Source organism: Salvelinus sp. IW2-2015, unplaced genomic scaffold (genome assembly GCF_002910315.2).
Source record: "Salvelinus sp. IW2-2015 unplaced genomic scaffold, ASM291031v2 Un_scaffold1396, whole genome shotgun sequence".
NCBI classification, from domain to species: domain Eukaryota; kingdom Metazoa; phylum Chordata; class Actinopteri; order Salmoniformes; family Salmonidae; genus Salvelinus; species Salvelinus sp. IW2-2015.
This window is the reverse complement of record NW_019942881.1, coordinates 72,172-93,108: the sequence shown is the minus strand read 5'-3', so window position 1 is coordinate 93,108 and position 20,937 is coordinate 72,172. Positions and strand designations below refer to the sequence as shown.

Sequence of the window (20,937 nt, the reverse complement as noted above, 5' to 3'; positions counted from 1 at the left end):
TGATTTTGCATGAATTTTTCAGAATTTAAAACTTCAATAGCTCCTTGGTCATGTGACARACTGGACTCAAACAAACTTCAGAATGTCCACAGACTAGCCTTATATATTGCACACTCTTGTTTGTGTGCTGTAAAATCACGCAGTGTAATGTACATTTTTCATAGTTTTAAATTTCAATAGCTCCTTGGTCATGTCAATTACACACCTAAGAAGCGTGCAGTGGATATACACCCATATTGCATAACCTCTAGTCATTTATCTTCTATATTGTTGTACATTAATATTAGTTTGACAATTAGGGGGTTAATATTTATCTATAATAATATAATAATAATAATTGGTAGTTCTAAGTACTTATTTTCCCTGTTTTCTATTTTTTCCACAGTATTTAACAGCGGTACACAATAGGAGATAGACAGATAATATCTCCTTTCATCGTTAATATCAACCATAAAGGAAAAGGGCAAAGTACTAGAGTCATGTTATTAATTGTCCAAAGCAGGGATGGAGAGTGAGCTAGTGAGGTAAGCTGCAGTGGGTTTGCCGGTCAATACATATTCTGAACATGTAACCACAGTAATTGTGGACAGAAAATCCAATAAAACATTTATTTTGACAAATTAAATAGAAATTGTAGACCTTTAATCTTTTCCAACATGTCAACAGACACTTTACTTCAAATAAGTACAAAACATTTGTGTTCGTTTTCTCTCTTTATCCCTGGTTTATATACATTTCAGAGCCTCTTCAGTGTGGATAATGTATAGTTTGGATAGGGTATAGCATACATTTTCAACAACAAAGACAGCACTTCCAGTTTGTGTTCATCACTCTTTTGTCTTCATTCCCAGGCACAGCACATGGAACCACCGTTGGCATGCAAAACATTCAATCTAAAACAAAACAAAGCATAACACGTTGTAAATAATATAAAATATCAATGCAGTATGACGAATTAGCCATCCATTGTGTTATATCATAAATTGTCTTACATGCTGTCACTGTTGTCAAAAAATTATAAACATGTTAAATAAAATTACTAACCCAGTCAGTCTTTGGGCCACATCCAGGTTCTTTATCAGTGGCACACATGAAGCAGTTGTTGGCTTTGTTGAACTCTGAAATCATAGGCATGAACTGAACATATGGCTGTCCCACACAACTACATAAAAATAAAGAATTTACATTTACTTTGAATTAAAAGTCATTACATAKCAGACATTTTTTGTATATCCTCAGCCATTTCTTTTTGCAGTTGCTCCATGTGTTTTTGTGAAGGTTCTATATCAATTTGGGAGGGGATGTTGGGGAAGTTCTGTGCAACTTCCTTGGCCATCTACACCAAAAAATAAAATAMAGTTTTTMACCTAATTGTCATATAACTGCTAACCATTCATTATTGAAATACAACTATCAAACCTGCATTACAAAGACCGTGCAGCTGAAAGTGTCCTGCTGTATGGTGTGAGTTATTTCCCATCCTTTCCACTTTATGTCCACCCATTCGTCTTTTCCATGGCAGGATCTTCTCATTTTGAAGTATTCTCTTTTTTATGTAAACATAATGGAATTCTGATTAGTTATAGGCAAATTAATACACAGGCCAAAACTGTATGCTGATTTCCTTATGACTATAATCTAATAGAGGTAATTTCCTGCATGTCCCATTCTACACACAGCCTAAATTATAGGCACTGAACCATTTACAGGACAATAATAAAAGTAGCAGATAGGATCCAACTCTATCACAGAGTGAATAAATGTAGAGCATTTGTAGACTAAGAAAAAAATATTAAGTGACAGTTTCATCAGTACGTGCTTAAAGAAAGTCATATCACAAAGATCACAGATGACAGTGCCCATCAAGTCTATGACAATAGAGAATGAATTGTAAGCACCAAAGTGTGTTAAAGTGTGTTTGTCAAAATAATATCRGAAAATGTCAGTTGTTGAACATAATACTTCTATTTGCAATAGCAATTTATGATATATGCAGTTGATGCAAGCATTTTTCAGCTATGATTTTACCACTCAGAATTCAGAATGGATATGACAATAGGGCCAGCACAGGACGTAATACACCCTTACAACAATCTACTTTTTGATCTTCTTGACTTCTTTTCTGGTAAACTGCTACTGTGTGTCAAGAAAAGAGTCCCAATTAGGGGTTAGTGTACTCCAGTAAGAAAGGGCTGGTTTAGATTAAAKACTATTGCCCTGTGTCCCCGTTCATAGGGGCATGAGAGACTAGTCAATGGTATAATTGAGTTGGCACTTTATTGGCCCAAACACCCATAGACCCACAAGGTTGAGGTAACTCATGGACAGTAATTAGTAAAAACATTTTTTTGCATTGACGCATTTGTGTCTTCTAACTGTCCAAGAATAGGATCCAAAGTGTTAGGAAATATTTGTTCCCATAAATACAAAGGAGGATGTCTCTCCTCATACCTCTYGRGCTTTAGTCAGACTGCCAGACTGTAAAAACTTTATCATGTGGCCAGCAACGGAGTTCCTATTGACTAAGCACCACAGAGCCAATCAGGAGAGACTACATACAGGTCAAGGGTGCCAATTGAAAGTCAAGGGGTCTGTCTGTGCCTTTTGGATTACTCTCTCTTTACAGAGAACCCCTGTGGTTCAAGTCAAGAGCTACCCTTCTCCTTTCAGTCTGCTCTGCGCATGTCTGAAAGTGACAGAGTGTCACGAATCCCGCCGAAGGTGGTTRCTCTTCCTGTTCYGGCGGCGCTCGGCGGTTGTCGTCACCGGTCTACTAGCTGTCACCGATCCCCTTTTCTGTTTCAGTTAGTTTTGTCTGATTTGTTACACCTGTTCCTTGTATTGGGTTTTGATTTGGGCTATTTAAACCAGGTATGCCCGCCTGCTTTTGTGCGGGCTTGTTTTTCTGTTCATGTGGTGTGTTTCTCGTGTACTATTTTCTCCGGACTGTTTGGTCCTGTCTTTGGACTGTTTGAAAGTGATGCGCCTTAGTGTTTGGCGTTACCGTTACTTGTTGTTCGGGATTAAAAGATCACGATTGAACTACCTCTGCTCTCTGCGCCTGATTCCTCCACCCACTACTCCTCGAAGACGTGACAGAAGCCCGCACCATAACCTATGGKGTCAGCAGGAGCAGCGACCACCCCTCTTCTATCAATGGAGGAGCGCGTCCTCCATCATACGGCCATCCTCCATRGGATCGGTTCGGCGATGGACCAAATGATGGAGAGAATGGAGCYATGGGAGAGGAGTGGTCTCCCGACTTCACCTTCAGCGKCGACGCAACCCACTCCTCCTCCGGCGATGTCCGGTCCCAGCGCGTTACGTCTCGCGCCCCCGAGGGAGTACGATGGAGCGGCGGCTGGGTGCCAGGGGTTTTTGCTCCAGCTCGAGCTATACCTGGCTACCGTTCGTCCGACTCCCTCGGGTGAAGAGAGTGTGAGCCTCCTCGTCTCCTGCCCAACGCAGTCTGGAACGGCCCAGACTCGGCTCGGGACCACTACCCGGAGTTCACCCGCCGTTTTCGGACCGTGTTCGACCACCCTCCAGAGGGCCGAGCGGCGGGTGAACGACTGTTTCACCTCAGACAGGAGACGAGGAGCGCGCAGGACTTCGTGTTGGAGTTCCGGACCTTGGTCGCTGGTGCGGGGTGGAACGACAGGGCCCTGATGGACCACTTCCGGTGCAGCCTCCGGGAGGACGTCCGCAGGGAGCTAGCTTGTCGGGACACCACACTCTCCCTCGACGAACTCATAGACTTGTCGATCCGGCTGGACAACCTGCTAGCTGCCCGCGGGCGTTCAGAAGGGGTCCTGTCAGTTCCACCTCCCAGCCCTCCTGCTCCAACTCCGATGGAGTTAGGGGGGGCTGCATCGAGGGGGACCGGAGGAGGAGGCTCCTCCTGCACCTGCTGTGGTCAGAGAGGACACACTTCCGACCGGTGCTGGAGGAGCTCGTCTGGGAGTCGAGATGGCTTCAGATGGAYGTTTTTGTTATTGTATAAGGATATACTTTCCCATGCATTAAATTAAATTGAAACAGGAAATGACTCCACCAAGGCAACATACATAAGGTTCAAAATGTATATTATTACATTTTCAAAGCACCACATCAAAATAAATAAAAATAATAAACCCCCAATGAAGTTTATATGTGAGAATTGCCAGAACAATCTGAGATACCAAAAATATTTTTGAGCTTTCCTGGCGTTGAATCGCCCTTCCTACTTGTGTGTATTTCTGTGTGCTAATGTGTGTGTTGTATTGTGTGTTCAGGTATTAAGCATTGTGTTCCCTCATCCAACAGCCAAAGCCTCAGAATGCCATCACCATTGCGGTGTCATCGCGTGTCCTCTTCAACATGGATAAGGAGCAGCAGATCTACGAACAGAAAGGCATGGAGGACTACCTCAAGTACCAGATAGAACACGAGACAGAGCCCTTCGACCCTGGTCCTGCTTTTCCTTTCGTTAAGGTCAGGGGAAAAAAAGACACACAGACAGACAGAAATACACCCAGAGCTTTGACATTGCCGACCATGTTCGTCAATGTGAATGATGTATGGTGTATGTTGAGAGCTTCTGTTTGACATGACCTCAGGCTCTGGAGGCAGTGAATACTCGGCTGAGGGAGCTGTACCCTGAGAGTGAGGAGCTCTTTGACGTTGTGCTCATGACCAACAGCCACGCACACGCCGGTCTCCGACTCATAAACACCATCAACCACCACCGTGAGTGCCTAATCACACACACAGACACACACGTGCATAAACACGTGCACACATGTGCACAACCTGGCCATTGTGCTGTGAATGAGTACATCTTTCATTCAAATTCAGTGTGATGCCCTGATAGTAGGTTGGGCTTAAGGGTACCAAGAGATGAGGGCTGTTCTGATGCATTGATGATGAAGTTTCAGTTTATTTATTCTTGCTCACAGATAAAACTGAGGAAGTGCAGAATTTACATTACTAATAATTAGGGATGCACCGGTATGACGGTATGACGAAAAAACGATACCGATAACTGATATAAAACATTATTTTTTAAGCATTCTAGTACAGTTAAATAGTTCAAACACACACACACACACACACACACACACACACACACTGACCAAAAAGTTCCCATTACCAGTAAAACATAATCAAAACGTATTTATTTCACTTGCTGTGCTGTTTCGTTGTTCATTTGTTCATTCTCAACCAGGATTTCATCATACATGTCACAAGCTTTCTGTCTGTCCGTGGCCTCTCTTCCTCAGTGCGCAGACATCTGTTTTGCACATCGGCGTGAAACTAGACATCGGGCCGATGCCGATGTTGGCATTTTTAGCTAATATCAGCCGATTCCGATATGCTTACCGACTATATCATGCATCCCTACTGTCATGACTGTCCTGATCAGGTCAGGTTACAGGAGACCACGACCCTACAGATTTCCTCTCAACCCCAACAGAGGAGGAGAGATCTAGGGGGTCTGAAGATGTGGGGGTTTTATGACCCCTCACACCCATGGTAATTCTGAAGCCACAGACCACATTCCTTTGTCCCTCTCACTATGGAGGACCAGTCTCAGAACTGTAAACATGCATAAAGGGACTTTGGAACAATGGTTTCCGTCACTACAATGGTGGTCATGACGATAGATGGAATATGAAAATGTATGTCATTTTTGTTTTGTTATTAAAGGTTAATAGATGACGTTATTATGAAAACATTGTAACGTTAAGAGTTTTCCTCGTATATGCTTGATGTTTATACATTGTACGTTGTGTGGAAAATGTCCAAATCAAAGAGAATGTTTCGGTAGAGATGAAATGTGAAGTTAGTTGTCTAAAATTGTATTGAGTAAAATCTATACCTTGCCCCTTAAACCTGGTACGCCCAGAGAATTGCCCTGAAGGCAGTTACGCCCACTTCTGCCCGAGGTATAAAACCTGTGAGTGCAGAATTAACAGATATGACTAAGTGACCCGAGCTGCAGCCAAAGGTCTAAAAGGTCAACGAACCAAAACGCAACAAGTTGAAGACAAAGAAATCTTTTTCTACCCAAGCTAGGATGAGTAGCGGTGTCTAAGCGGGTGAATACAAGCCGAACCACCTAGCCTCCACTCCCCATCGAATCGTGGTATCTACACTCTTTCATCTTTACGCTGTGAGCTCTGAGCTACAGAGCTATCTGTCCTCCGAAGACCCCTTCAGAGCAAGGACAAGGGAACAGGCCAGTAAGCCAAAAGGCACGGACATCGTGGGACACCTAGAGAGGTGCGCAGGAGAAGCGTCAGTGAGCAGCTTGAACGGTCCACGCAGGAAAATCCACGGAGAACCTCCACAAGTAATTACATATTATATTCTGACTCATAACAGCGGCAGTTTGGGGCAAGGCTAGGGTTAGAATGAGCATAGCTGACAATTTCACCCAAATGTATATTCCTCTCGTGTACTTTCTCTCTTTCTCTTCTTTTAATCCCCATTTTGGGTAACACGCGCCCTAGTGTGTTGGCCCGTTATAGTAAGTCTAATCAATAGCCTAGAATGTGTTTTTGTGTATGTGTATCTTTTATCATCATTTTAGCTTTTTAGTAAATAAACATTAAACTAAGACTGTGTGTGGTGCTAATTCATTAGTGAGACCCGGGTCCGTGCAGAATCCGGGCTATACGACGTTCAGAACGAGACTGTTAGAGGCAACTGGTTAATGCGGCTGTGGTAAAATCGATATTCTGAGTATTCCTGTGAGTTTAGATTGGGAAATTATACCGACAATCAATCAGAAAACCTAGTTTCTCAACCACTACCCGTGTGCCCACCGGGTCAAATTGCCCTAGTTATTATAATTTCGCTGTGATATCTCAGCGTTTAATTCACAGTGTGTAATTAAGAAAAACTTTGAATAAGATCTTCGCCATACAGACACTGAGCCAGCCACCTAGCTCGCGGCACGACACATTTTTAACTAATCGACATGGAGAATTCACGGGAAATTCGGAGGAACGATTTAAATAAAATCATTGTCGCAAAAACTTACTGATATAACTTACAAATACGATAATCAATACGTGTTTAGCATAGAGTAGAGGGGAGAAGACAACCATTGATTATCATACACCAAGAGGGTTAGTTTTTTTCATATCGATGGAAATTCGAAATGGGTTCTTATGAATTATGGAAATGTGTGGGTGAAAAGAGCGATGAGTTGTGTGGGGGAAACATTTTTAAGTACAAGCTAAGGACTCGTGATTACATGTCGTGAGGTGCAGCAGTGGGGTAGACGAGGGTTGGTTATTCACAGGACGGACAGTTTTGATGGACAGACGCAGGTAACAGTATTACAAGGGGACAGTGTATAAACAACTAATGAGCACGAGGTGGCTAGTATATGGCACAGGTGTGTCGGAGGTGTCTAGATCAGGTAAGATTCAATGGAGCAGTGACAGTATACTCGGTGACAGTTCAAGCACTAACAGACGAAGGAGCAGTTTTGATCAGGACAGGTTGGGACAGGGACGGTTATACAGGAGTCTATACAGGACGGTATCCAGGCAGCTTATAACAGACAGTTATACAGAACGGTTATAACAGGAGGCGGTTATAAAGGACTTATACCAGGGACCAGTTGTGTGCGGCGGTTTATACGGACAGTTTACAGGAAGTTGTGCAGGACAGTTCAGTATCAGGACAGTTATATTCAGACAGTTAATTACAGGACGTTGGTGCAGGACATGTTATAAGATTATAACCATGGGCGGTTATTACAGGAGTATCTACAGGACAGTTATTATGATCAGGGGAAGTTGTGCAGGACGTTATACAGGGGCGGTTATACAGGCAACAGTTATACAGGACAGTTTACAGACCGTTATACGGACAGTTTACAGGACAGTTATCAGGACAGTTAAACCAGGAACAAGTTAAACAAGGACAGTATCGTGGGTTGTTTTCTCCGGAGCTGTTTCTCAGGAGCCTGTTTGTGTTTCTCAGGAGCCTGTTTGTGCAGTTACCTATTTTTGGAGGGAGCAGGTTGTTCAATGCATGGTCAAGAGTGTGCACTGTCTTCCACCAGATGCACTGCAGGCTGCTCTCGCCTGCTCTGCAGTGAGGGGAGCTGTGGTTGGACTGCTCCACCTCTGGAGGTGATCCCCAAGGCCCTCCTCTGCACCCTGTCTAGTTGGGCCTGCTGCTTTTTACTGCATCCAACTAACAGCACTCCACCGTATTCCAGACAAGGCCTAACCAGTGTAGGGTATACTGTGACCAGATCTTCAGTGGGTAGGCCATTTCTGMCAAGAACAGTCAAAGTGCAGGGGTTTTGAGGCGTTCCTCACTGACTGCTCCACATGTGCGTCACTGAGATTAGAGTCTAGATGAAAACCAAGATACTTGGTTGTTGTTACCACTGGTACTTTCTGTCCTACTATGATTAGTGGTGCAGGTTGTGGATGGTCTCTAGAAAAACATATCCACATTTCCACAGACTTTTTCCCATTCAGGAGCATGTTGTTGGATGTGGTCCACTCTTCCAGCTGCTTTGCCTTCAAGCCCATGGAAGTGTCCTCTTGGATGCTGGGTAATGGTATGGCTCAGGACAGCCCTACATTGTCTGCATAGTGTCCAGAGTGTCACTGAAGACAACTTTTTTGATGGACATCTGAAGGAGAAACAGATATGGTGAAACCATGCCCCCTTGTGGCACACCAGAGGTGACCTRTGACTAAGGGCTAAATGTGCCATTTGCCTTCACCCTCTGCCTTCTTCTGGTSGTGTAGCTGTGGAGCCAGGCTAGTAACCTTGGATACAGTTCAATGTCAGACAGATGTTGCAGGAGCTTTGCGTGATCTACTCGATCAAAGGCTTTGGACATATCAGCTATTAACACCCTCACCATTGTTGGTTTTCTGGAATCTGTACCTGCCAGCCAGGAGTGTGTGGCTTTCACAAGGGCGGTAGTAGTGCTGGACTTTAGGAGATAGGCATACTGATTTGTGCACTTTTTTATGATGAAGCTCTTCTGGATTTTTCCAAGGCATGAAGTTAGAYAGWTCAGCCTCCAGTCACTCTTTGTACATGGGTTTGACACTTTAGGTATGGGACACACATTGTTAGTCTTCCAGGCAGCAGGAACAGTCCCCTGCCAGTAGGTGGTGTTAACTATGTGTGTGATAACAGGGGCTAGATCTTCTGCATGCTCTTTTASTAGCCAGYCTGGAATGCCATCAGGCCCACKCGCTTTACGTGGGCTGAGTCTGGTCAGACCTTGCWTTATCTAGCCAATGCTGCACAGCTCAACCTGCCTTGTAGGTATGCGCAGGGGGAAGATGGCAAGACGTGTGGTGCTTGTCCACGCCTCAGCAAATAAGCCATTTAAAACATCAGCCSCATCGTTGTCTTCAGTTCCCTCAACCTGTATTCTCACTCCTGATGTTTTCTTTCATCCTAGTCCTTTGTTAATGAAGTCCCACCATTCCTTCCATTCCTCTTCTTTAGGTCCTGGATTTCAGTTTTGTAGTAGTTTTTCTTTGCTTCCTTGATAAGCATTTGCACAGTGTTTCTGTATTTTCTCCATTTCAATGTTTTCCCCCAATCTGTTGAACATCTGTTTTACTGATGGCAGCCTTTATTTGTTAATTCATCCAGGGCTTGWCCGGTGTTGTTGTTTTCTTATTGGCATGCATACATCAATTTTGGGGCGGCAGGGTAGCCTAGTGGTTAGAGCGTTGGATTAGTAACCGAAAGGTTGGAAGTTCAAATCCCCGAGCTGACAAGGTACAAATCTGTCGCTCTGCCCCTGAACAAGCAGTTAACCCACTAGGCTGTCATTGAAAATAAGAATTTGTTCTTAACTGACTTGCCTAGTTAAATAAAAAAACATAACATTGACTCTATGCCATTCTCTCTTTCCTCTGCAGAGCTCTTCATTGAGCGTTTCTGTATGACGGGTGGGAACAGTCCCATTGGGTACCTGAAGGCTTACCACACTAACCTGTACCTGTCTGCTGACCCCATGAAGGTCCGAGAGGCCCTGGAGGAGGGTAAGTGTCTTGTTAGTTACACTCTTAGAAAAAAAGGTGCTGCTATCTAGAACCTACAAGGGTTCTTRAGCTGTTCCCATAGGATAACCCTTTGAAGAACCCTTTTTGGTTCCAGATAGAACCATTTTGGGTTCCACGTAGAGAGTTCTACATGAGTTCTACATGAAACCCAAAAGGGTTATATCTGGAACCAAAAAGGGTTCTCCTATGGGGACAGCCGAATAACCTTTTRCTCTAAGAATGTACTGTCCGTCTTATCGATGGACACTTTGATCTGTCTCGTAACACAGTTATCTAGTTGTTTAATACAGCAAAATAAGCTTACCTTGATCAAGTGATACTGACTAATCTCCCTCTAATCTCCTGTCTGGACTAATCTCCTGTCTGTCTCTCTCACTCTCTCTCCCTTTATCTCTGTCTCTCTCTCTCTCCCTTTATCTCTGCCTCTCTATCTCTCTCTCAGGGATCGCAGCAGCCACCATGTTTAATCCACCAGAGAAGAGAACAGAAGTGTCAGAGACTCAGCTGCGGGTGGCCTTCGATGGGGACGCAGTACTCTTCTCTGACGAGTCAGAGCGCATCTTTAAGGCCCACGGACTGGACAAGTTCTTTGAGCATGAGAAGACACACGAAAACACACTTCTTGATCATGTATGTCCACGTATCATTCCATAACACATTAAAACACAAATGGATATGCAGCAAAATCGAAATAGTTTGTAAATTGACAAAGCAATATCCCTCTGTACTTCATATGGATTAAGGAATCTAGTGCGGGCAGAAGAGGTTTGGTGTCTCTGTAGATTTACTGTAGATTTTAAGTGACACATGTTCAGTGTTTGGGCCCATAGTGCAGCAACTCCCTCTCTCTCCTTCTCTCTTCCTCTCAGGGACCACTGAAAGGGTTCCTGGAGTCTCTGGGGAAGCTGCAAAAGAAGTTCTATGCCAAGGATCAGCGTCTGGACTGCCCCATCCGTACCTACCTGGTGACGGCACGCAGCGCAGCCAGCTCAGGCACCCGGGCCCTGAAGACACTGCGATCCTGGGGCCTGGAGACAGACGAGGCCCTCTTCCTTGCTGGGGCCCCTAAGGGGCCAATGCTGGAGAAGATCCGGCCTCACATATTCTTTGACGATCAGATGTTCCATGTGGAGGGAGCTACGCAGCTGGGGACCGTGGCAGCTCATGTGCCATATGGTGTGGCTCAGAAACTGCCCCAGCAGAAGCCTGCTAAGGAGAACACTAAAGACTTTAGCGCTGCCACCAAGTAGTCTGGATTTCACTCTCTTCCCTAACCCAAGGGACAATAAAACAGCATTGTGTATTTGAACGAGACAGTCCTTTTCAGTGCCCTCAGTTTTCTGGGGAAAGAATCACATGACAATGGGAGAAGCATAGAGGGAGGGCATGCCATTTTCACCCGTGTCATGTGTCATCACAAGAGATAGTGCCAGTAGATGTAAAACAAAACGTCAAATATCGTATGCCCAAAAAGTGCTGTACATACATATCCAGATCTTGACCTACCAAGGTAAAAGAACTGGAATTGTATCTAATTAACTCTGTCAGACCAGGAAAAATATAATTTTACAGCAATTCTTCAAATAGAATCTGCACACAATTGCAAGGAGGTCTATCGCCAGTCCTGCAATGATGTTGTAATAATGCTGTGAAATTGTGAAAATTATAATACCATTTTAGTGTTGGAAATGTTTGAAAAGACTGCCTGTACAAGCAAAATTCTTGTTTGAGAAATGTCTCTTTGCTAAGAAGCTATTTTTGTTTAATTTTAATTGAATACAATCACAGTAAGGTACTTAATTGTTACCCAGAAATGATTTAATATTTAGATGGAAACGGCTCCATTGGAACTTTACCATAGCATTAAAGTTCCGAAAACCATCATTTACATCCAAAAATCAACCCAAATATAGACTATACAATAGTTATGGAGTTTACAAATCTGTGAATTGTAGCAACATCATGATGAAACTCCAGAACCCCAAAATGTATAAATGCATTATATTGTATTATACACATATTTGGCAATACAGTATTTATAACGTTGAGGGGGAGGGGTGTTTATAAACRTACAGTAGACTGTACCTGTATCATTTTAGCATATCACATTTATCTTAGGTTGAAAACATGTTTACGGAATATGTATTGCATGTTATTGACGTCATTGTTTGTTCTATTCTTTTGTTTCTAATCTAGGAATATTTTATGAAGTACCTTTGGTGTACTTTTGCTTGCTTCTCATGCAAGTTACTGTATGTGCTGCGTTTACACAGGCAACCCAATTCTGATCTATTTTCCACTAATTGATCTTTTGACCAAGATATTAGATATTTTTCAGAGCTGATCTGATTGTTCAAAAGACCAATTAGTGAAAAAAAGATCAGAACTGGGTAGCCTGTGTAAACGGTTAGTGCAATCCTAGCTCCTTTGGATGTTCCTAGCCTAAACCCTAAACCCTAACCTTAACCATTCTAAATATACATTTAAATGGTGTAGGGACATCCCAAGAATCCTGGATACCCTGTCTAAACGCAGCCTATGCAATGTTAACCTAAAGTGCAAAAATGGACAACCTCCTCTCGCTTTATAAACATGGGCGCTGAGCCATTCCGTAAAAACATGGCTTCTGTGAGGAGATGATGGCATATTGTGTAAATTATATGGCTTTTATATTTGTTTATTGCCATTTATTATACTGGTGGTTTGTACGGTTGTGGCTATCAGTACAGCTTCATCTAGTCACATCAAGAATAACTACAGTCTGTAGCCATGAACTACTACTGGTAGGGCTGCTTTTAAGACATGGTTCGATCCCTCTTTCGGGCACTACTTGTTGAGTAAATAAAACACTAAACAATCATAATACAGTAACTATTGGTCACTCTATACGTTCCGGGCCTCTTCTGATGGCATTGAGGAGTACACCACACGAGTAACTGGCTTTATCAATAAGTGCATCGACGACGTCATCTCCACAGTGCTCGTATGTACATACCCCAACCAGAAGCCATGAATTACAGGCAACATTCGCACTGAGCTAAAGGGTAGAGCGGCCGCTTTCAAGGAGCGGGACTCTAACCCAGTAGCTTATAAGAAATCCCGCTATACCCTCTGCCCTCTGACGAACCATCAAACAGGTAAAGTGTCAATAAAGGACTAAGACCGGCTCCGACGCTCATCGGATGTGGCAGGGCTTGCAAACTATTACAGCCTACAAAGGGAAGCACAGCTGAGAGCTGCCCAGTGACACGAGCCAACCAGACAAGCTTCCCAGTGACACGAGCCTACCAGACAAGCTTCCCAGTGACACGAGCCTACCAGACGAGCTAAATAACTTCTGTGCTCGCTTCGAGGCAAGTAACACTGAAACATGCATGAGAGCATCAGCTGTTCTGAACAACTGTGTGATCACGCTCTCCGCAGTAAGACCTTTAAACAGGTCCACATTCACAAGGCCGCAGAGCCAGACGTATTACCAGAACATGTACTCCGAACATGCGCTGACCAACTGGCAAGTGTCTTCACTGACATTTTCAACCTRTCCTGTCTGAGTCTGTAATACCAGCATGTTTCAAGCAGACCACCATAGTTCCTGTGCTCAAGAACACTAAGGTAACCTGTCTAAATGACTACCAACCCGTAGCACTCARGTCTGTAGCCATGAAGTGCTTTGAAAGGCTGGTCATGGCTCACATCAACACCATTATCCCAGAAACCCTAGACTCACTCCAATTTGCATACCTTCCCAACAGATCCACAAATGATGCAATCTCTATTGCACTCCACACTGCCCTTTCATACCTGGACAAAAGGAACACCTATGTGAGAATGCTATTCATTGACTACAGCTCAGCGTTCAACACCATAGTGCCCTCAAAGCTCATCACTAAGCTAAGGACCCTGGGACTAAACACCTCCCTCTGCAACTGGATCCTGGACTTCCTCACGGGCCGCCCCCATGTGGTAAGGGTAGGTAACAACACATCCGCCACGCTGATCCTCAACACAGGGGCCCCTTAGGGGTGCGTGCTCAGTCCCCTCCTGTACTCCCTGTTCACTCATGACTGCACGGCCAGGTACGACTCCAACACCATCATTAAGTTTGCTGATGACACTGATCACTGACAACGATGAGACAGCCTATAGGGAGAAGGTCAGAGACCTGACCGTGGTGTTCAAGGACATTAACCTCTCCCTCAACGTGATCAAGACAAAGGAGATGATTGTGGACTACAGGAAAAGGAGGACCGAGCACGCCCCCATTTTCATCGACGGGGCTGTAGTGGAGCAGGTTGAGAGCTCCAAGTTCCTTGGTTTCCACATCAACAACAAATTAGAATGGTCCAAACACACCAAGACAGTCGTGAAGAGGGCACGACAAAACCTATTCCCCCTCAGAAGACTGAAAAGATTTGGCATGGGTCCTCAGATCCTCAAAAAGTTTTACAGCTGCACCATCGAGAGCATCCTGACGGGTTGCATCACTGCCTGGTATGGCAACTGCTCGGCCTCGAACTACAAAAATCTCTGAAACTGGAAACACTTATCTCCCTCACTAGCTTTAAGCACCAGCTGTCAGAGCAGCTCACAGATTACTGCACCTGTACATAGCCCATCTATAATTTAGCCCAAACAACTACCTCTTCCCCTACTGTATTTATTTAGCTAGCTCCTTTGCACCCCATTATTTCTATCTCTACTTTGCACATTCTTCCACTGCAAATCTACCATTCCAGTGTTTTACTTGCTATATTGTATTTACTTCGCCACCATGGCCTTTTTTGCCTTTACCTCCCTTATCGCACCTCATTTGCTCACATTGTATAGACTTATTTTTCTACTGTATTATGTTTGTTTTACTCCATGTGTAACTCTGTGTTGTTGTATGTGTCGAACTGCTTCGCTTTATCTTGGCCAGGTCACAATTGTAAATGAGAACTTGTTCTCAACTTGCCTACCTGGTTAAATAAAGGTGAAAAATATATATATATATATTTTAAAAGGCACTACAGAGGGTAGTGCGTATGTAACGGATGTGAAATGGCTAGCTAGTTAGCGGGTACGCGCTAATAGCGTTTCAATCAGTTACGTCACTTGCTCTGAAACCTAGAAGTAGTGTTTCCCCTTGCTCTGCAAGGGTCACGGCTTTTGTGGAGCGATGGGTAACGATGCTTCGTGGGCGTCAGTTGTTGATGTGTGCAGAAGGTCCCTGGTTCGCGCCCGGGTCGGGGCGAGGGGACGTACTAAAGTTATACTGTTACACGTACAGCCCAGTACATCACTGGGACTAAGCTGCCTGCCATCTAGGACCTTTACACCAGGCCGTGTCAGAGGAAGGCCCTAAAAATTGTCAAAGACACCAGCCACCCCAGTCATAAACTGTTCTCTCTCCCACATGGCAAGCTGTACCAGAATGCCAAGTCTAGGACAAAAATGCTTCTCAACAGTTTTTACCCCCAAACCATAAGACTCCTGAACAGGTAACCAAATGGCTACTCGGACTATTTGCATTGTGTGCCCTCCCAAACCCTCTTTTTACACTGCTGTTACTCTCTGTTCATCATATATGCATAGTCACTTTAACCATATCTACATGTACATACTACCTCAATCAGCCTAACTAACCGGTGTCTGTATGTAGCCTCGCTACTTCTATAGCCTCGCTACTGTATATAGCCTGTCTTTTTACTGTTGTTTTATTTCTTTACCTACCTATTGTTCACCTAATACCCTTTTTGCACTATTGGTTAGAGCCTGAAAATAAGCATTTCACTGTTGTATTCAGCGCACGTGACAAATAAACTTTGATTTGATTTGACAATCCTCAAACAAAATAGAGCATACATAAAATAAACAATGTATTTACATTGGGTCTAATGTGTGTGTGTGAGAGGGAGGCATGTTTTTAAAAAGCACACAGAATATCCTCAAACTGTACAAATTAAGCAAGTCTTTTACAATACCAATAACACTTTGATGTGATAGTTAGAGTAATTATGTAGATATTGAGAATGGATATGTAGGAGTAGATATCTCAAATCCTAAAATAAAATTGAGCAAACATAAAATAAACAAGTAATTACAACTCATTTACACTGGGGATAATGTGTGTGAGTGTGTATGACAGAGAGAGAGAGTGTGTGTTGTGTTTTATTTTTCCTTGTCAGCCACCCATCTCTGCTTTCTCAGAGATGAGTCTGTAAGGCAGTGGTGGAGTGCATGGCAGATCTGAAAAAGAGATGCACAAAGTGAGAGTAAGTATACAGCTCAACAACATGTCTGTGTGCACATCTGTTGGTGTGAGTGAGCATATGCAACATAATTCTGAATTACCTGTATCCATTTGGGAATCCTCAAAAGTTTCTCCCTTCACGGCCAGTGTAGTAGGAACTGGTGCAGTCGGTAAATGAAATACCACAGCAGAGGACTGCAGCTGAACTGCTGGGGGTGGCAGATCTAAAAGAGAGGCACAATTTTCTTAACTGACAATAATCATACAACTAAACAGACTGAATGAGTGTAAGACCTAGATTCAATCAGATCAAGAGTAAGCGGCGATAGCCGACACCTGCATAGCTGATGTTTTGGCAGTGTCTGAGGTGTAAGTGTATTGATCTGTCAAATCGGTAAGCAGCAGCTCTTGATCATTGTCACGAAACTACACCGTTCTACTCGCGTTACATGTTCAGAACGAGAAAGTGTAGGTTATATAGAAATAACGACGCTCAAATTCAAAATCATTAAACTAAATAATGAGGATTTCTATCAGCCTAATCGAGGTGTAGATTACATCTCAAACTCCAGTGTTCTAACTTGTAAACAGGGCTGCATGAGATTTCTGTTAATGCGACTCCATGCAGGCAATGGCAATGTCCGCTTTAGGTATAATGCCAGGAGACGCTTGTGAATTTGACAGCTCTAACACAGTTCCACCTCAGACACTGCCAAAACAACCGCTATGTGGATGTCGGCTAAAGCAGATGTGATTGAATAGAGTCCCAAGTGAGGGAGAGTGTGCATGGGTGTATACATGCATGTGATGATTACCTGCATCACCTGTCGTGGCCGATGTAGCAGGTGCAGGGGCAGACGACTTCAGCTTTGAGGACTGTGGTTGAGCTAATAGGGATGTCAGATCTAAAAGAGAGAGTAACACTTTTCTTAAGTTAAAATAATTATACAACAAAACAGAATGAGTGATTGAGTGAGTGTGTATACGTGTGTGTGATAATTACCTGGACCACATCACACTGCTTCAGGTCTACAAGCCTCTGGAAGTTCCAGCGTGCCACTCCAGGCCTGGAGCAGCTTGGTTGAATCATTGTTACCTGTCACCCACCGAGCCTGGTTGGCAGATCTGAAAAATAGGCACAATATAATTTTAATGACAAAGCCTTGACTACACACTAACCTAAACAGAACAGACTATGGGAGGCACACAGTACTACATAGAGCCTTGACTACATGGAACTCTATTCCACATCAAGTAACTCATGCAAGCAGTAAAATTAGATTAAAAAAACAGATAAAAATACACATTAAGGAACAGCGGGGACTGTGAAGGGAAACACAGGCATACACACGATAACATATGCACTGTACACACACGTACACATGGATTTTGTGTTGTAGATACGTGGTAGTAGAGTAGAGGCCTGAGGGCACACAATGTGTTGTGAATGTATTGTAATGTTTTTCAAATTGTATAACTGCCTTAATTTAGCTGGACCCGAGGAAGAGTAAGCTAATGGGGATCCATAATAAATACAATACAAAAAATGTATTAAGTTTGTGTGTATCTGGCAACCACGCAGCAGACTTCATTTTATATATTTTTTTTACCTTTATTTAAACTAAGCAAGTCAGTTAAGAACAAATTCTTATTTACAATGACGGCCTACACCGGCCAAACCCGGACAACGCTGGGTCAATTGCGCGCCGCCCTATGGGACTCCCAATCACGGCCGGTTGTGATACAGCCTAGAATTGAACCAGGGTGTCTGTAGTGACACCTCAAGCACCGAGATGCAGTGCCTTAGACCGCTGCGCCACTCGGTGTTATTATGACTTCGAAGTGTCAACCTGACCACATCCTTGAAGTAGGACATTCAGTGATTAGCTTTAGAAAAAAATTACTATCAACAGTGTATAATAAAAAGGATATCAAATATTCAGATCTGGATTGACAAGTAGGCTAAATCATGTGAAGCTACAAACCTCTAGGGCTTAGTCTACACTCAAGTTAAATAAAGGATGCAGGACATGAGCTCTAGGACCATGCCTCAGGACTACCTGGCCTGACGACTTCTGGCTTTCCCTGTCTCCAGTCCACCTGGTCGTGCTGCTGATCCAGTCTCTGCTGTTTCTGTCTGCAGCTATGGAACCCTTACCTGCTCTGGGCTTACCGAAGGTACTACCTTGTCCCAGACATGCTGTTTGATCCTGTCTCTCTCTACGGGACCTACTGCCTCAACCTCTAAATGCTCAGCTATGAAGAGCCAACTGGCATTTACTCCTGAGGTGCTGAACTATTGCACTCTATAACCACTGTGATTATTATTTGACACTGCTGGTCATCTATGAACGTTAAACATCTTGAAGAACGATCTGGTCTAAATGGCTGTACTCTTTTATAATCTTCCCCAGCACAACCAGAGGAGTTCTGGCCACCCATCAGAGCCTGGTTCCTCTCTAGGTTTCTTTCTAGGTTCCTGCCTTTCTAGGGAGTTTTTCCTAGCCACTGTGCTTCTACGACTGCATTGCCTTCGCTTTGGCGTTTTAGGCTGGGTATCTGTATAAGAACTTTGTGACAACTGCTGATGTAAAAGGGGCTTTATAAAATACATTTGATAGATTGCTTGTATATGATGCTATTCATGTCAGTAATTCTAAATATGACATTGAGTTATCTTACATTTCCTCAATAGGAAGTTGTACCTTAAGCCAACACTTTTTCCTGGTCTTTCCTGCTGAGGACAGGGGGCTTCAGGTTTTGGAATGGAGGGCCTAGAGAATTGGAATATTAACAATAATTAGTGTCCACATTTATGAATGAATGAAATTAAATTTGGGTTAGCTGTGTATCTCATCTGATTGAGATGTGCTGATGATATACTGTATATTTCTATTTTCTTTTGAAAATCTGCCAACAAACCACACAATTCTATCTTGCGAGAGTGCACACAACCGTTAGATTATTTTACCAAGTCAAAAATAACCTCATTTTGTCAAGGGAGACCTGGAAAAGAAGACAGAGCTCTCAAGTAAAAGGCATATCCATAGCAGCAGCTATGGTATGGATAAGGACAATAGCTGTGTTCGAATACTCATACTAACCGCAATATAGTATGCTTATTGGTCATAGCATGGATATAGTTAGTATGCCAAAAGTTCCCGGATGTCGTACTAAATTTGCAAAAATATGAAGTATACACGCAGAAGACACTATTTCCGTACTTTAGGGAGCATAATGTAATTCTTCAGGAGATGGGCGTGGCTTCACATTGTTTTCAGATTTGAAGAAAATGGCAGAAAATATGCAGCCGATCTACAACGAGAGCAGATACAAATGCATTGCTAATTATGACAAATGTTAAGAAAATGTTGAACAATGTAATAACTTTTCAAATAAGTTACCTTACACGGTATGTAGCCTGACAATTTGTTAGCTATGCTGTCCTTACGAACCACATAGCATATCATTACAGCAGTAACGTTATGTACCAGTATGTTGGTTGGCTACTTATACATCAAACTTGCCAGTATATTAACTATAGGCTAACCAACGTTTATTGACTTGATTATTCCCGTCACTCTTAGCTAAGTATAGTCGTTGTGCGTTCTCAATGGTCATTCGGGTGCTTTCGTAAATTCGCTCTGGCTATCTACTCCGATTTCAGAGCACTCTCCTCTTGAGTGTACAAGAGCGCAGAATAATGAATTTACGAGCCCCAACACCCCCTATTGAATATGGCATTTGTCAGTAAAAAAAAGCGTAATTAAATTGTTGCCAGCAGCACAGTTAGTCACCAACGCTCTAGATAACATGAAAACTGCCTGCCAGCCAGCTTTGCTAGGGTGAGTAAAATGGTCAGAGTGGTCTCATTTGTGTCTGGAAGTAGCTAGCCAACGTTAGCTGGGGTGCTTGACTGCTGTTGTATGGTCAGTACGCTCAAATCGACCCTATTCCTCCGCCGGAGCATCCAGGGTGCGCTCTGAATTTACAAACGAATAATCTGACGATAACGCACTCCTGCACTCCAGATTGAATTTAAGAACACACCCGAAGTCGTAAAATGTCTAACTAGTCATTTGTTATGTTAACTAGATAGCAAGAGGTTGCATAACAACAGCATCAACTTCCGGTAGACAGGCGAACAGCTAGTACGCTCAACTGAAAGGATACTGTTAGTTTACAGTATTCTAAAATGAACTAATAGTATGTAAACGGTAACGTAGCCTACTGTACACCACAATAACCACCTAACGGCGACTAACCCCAATCCGTACACATTTTAGGCAACCGCGGCATTCAAACTCCCGAGTGGCGCAGCAGTCTAATAAGGCACTGCATATCAGTGCAAGACGCGTCACAACAGTCCCTGGTTCAAATACAGGCTGTATCACATCCGTCCGTGATTGGGAGTCCCATTGGGTGGCGCACAATTGTCCTAGTGTCGTCCGGGGTCATCATTGTAAATAAGAGTTTGTTCATAACTGACTTGCCTAGTTAAATAAAGGTTAAATACATTAATATTTTTTAACGAGGCTGGAATGAAAACCAATGAGACTGTAACGTCTGTGTTGGCATCAAAATCCGAAGTGCGAACTAACTTTCTGTTTAGCGTTGATTGACATGGTAATCGACCAATAGTATTGGAGAAAAGTT

General features: G+C 43.4%; 1 protein-coding gene and 2 long non-coding RNA genes across 8 annotated transcripts; 1 reads left to right on the top strand and 2 right to left on the bottom strand.

The window, feature by feature from the left end:
• Positions 1 to 627: 627 nt before the first annotated feature.
• LOC139024351 (uncharacterized) lies at positions 628 to 2,644 on the bottom strand. The gene is made up of 2 exons (XR_011475631.1): positions 1,045 to 2,644; positions 628 to 893 (listed from the first exon to the last, which is right to left on the bottom strand). It is a non-coding gene; the product is annotated as an uncharacterized lncRNA (long non-coding RNA).
• A 1,659-nt stretch (positions 2,645 to 4,303) lies between these two features.
• Positions 4,304 to 12,204, top strand: LOC112070697 (cytosolic 5'-nucleotidase 1A-like). Its single transcript, XM_024138131.2, has 5 exons — positions 4,304 to 4,473; positions 4,599 to 4,728; positions 9,906 to 10,028; positions 10,492 to 10,679; positions 10,919 to 12,204. Exons 1-5 carry the CDS (start codon positions 4,360 to 4,362, stop codon positions 11,297 to 11,299), a joined length of 936 nt encoding a protein of 311 aa, XP_023993899.2. The 5' UTR covers positions 4,304 to 4,359; the 3' UTR covers positions 11,300 to 12,204.
• A 3,606-nt stretch (positions 12,205 to 15,810) lies between these two features.
• LOC112070696 (uncharacterized) lies at positions 15,811 to 20,899 on the bottom strand. 6 transcript variants are annotated; one of them, XR_011475632.1, is made up of 7 exons: positions 20,547 to 20,899; positions 19,506 to 19,596; positions 18,987 to 19,055; positions 17,285 to 17,406; positions 17,097 to 17,186; positions 16,383 to 16,505; positions 15,884 to 16,277 (listed from the first exon to the last, which is right to left on the bottom strand). It is a non-coding gene; the product is annotated as an uncharacterized lncRNA (long non-coding RNA). The 6 variants fall into 6 exon arrangements; XR_002893948.2 differs by having other exon boundaries at positions 15,811 to 16,277; positions 18,987 to 19,596; XR_002893950.2 differs by lacking the exon at positions 19,506 to 19,596.
• Between the last annotated feature and the right edge of the window lie 38 nt (positions 20,900 to 20,937).

What these genes read in the sequence shown, in the direction of transcription:
- LOC112070697 (XM_024138131.2), top strand. Translation starts at nt 4,360, where the DNA reads ATGGATAAGGAGCAGCAGATCTACGAACAGAAAGGCATGGAGGACTAC. An exon ending in CTGCTTTTCCTTTCGTTAAG is followed by an intron (nt 4,474 to 4,598) that starts GTCAGGGGAAAA and finishes ACATGACCTCAG; the next exon opens with GCTCTGGAGGCAGTGAATAC. An exon ending in AAACACCATCAACCACCACC is followed by an intron (nt 4,729 to 9,905) that starts GTGAGTGCCTAA and finishes TTTCCTCTGCAG; the next exon opens with AGCTCTTCATTGAGCGTTTC.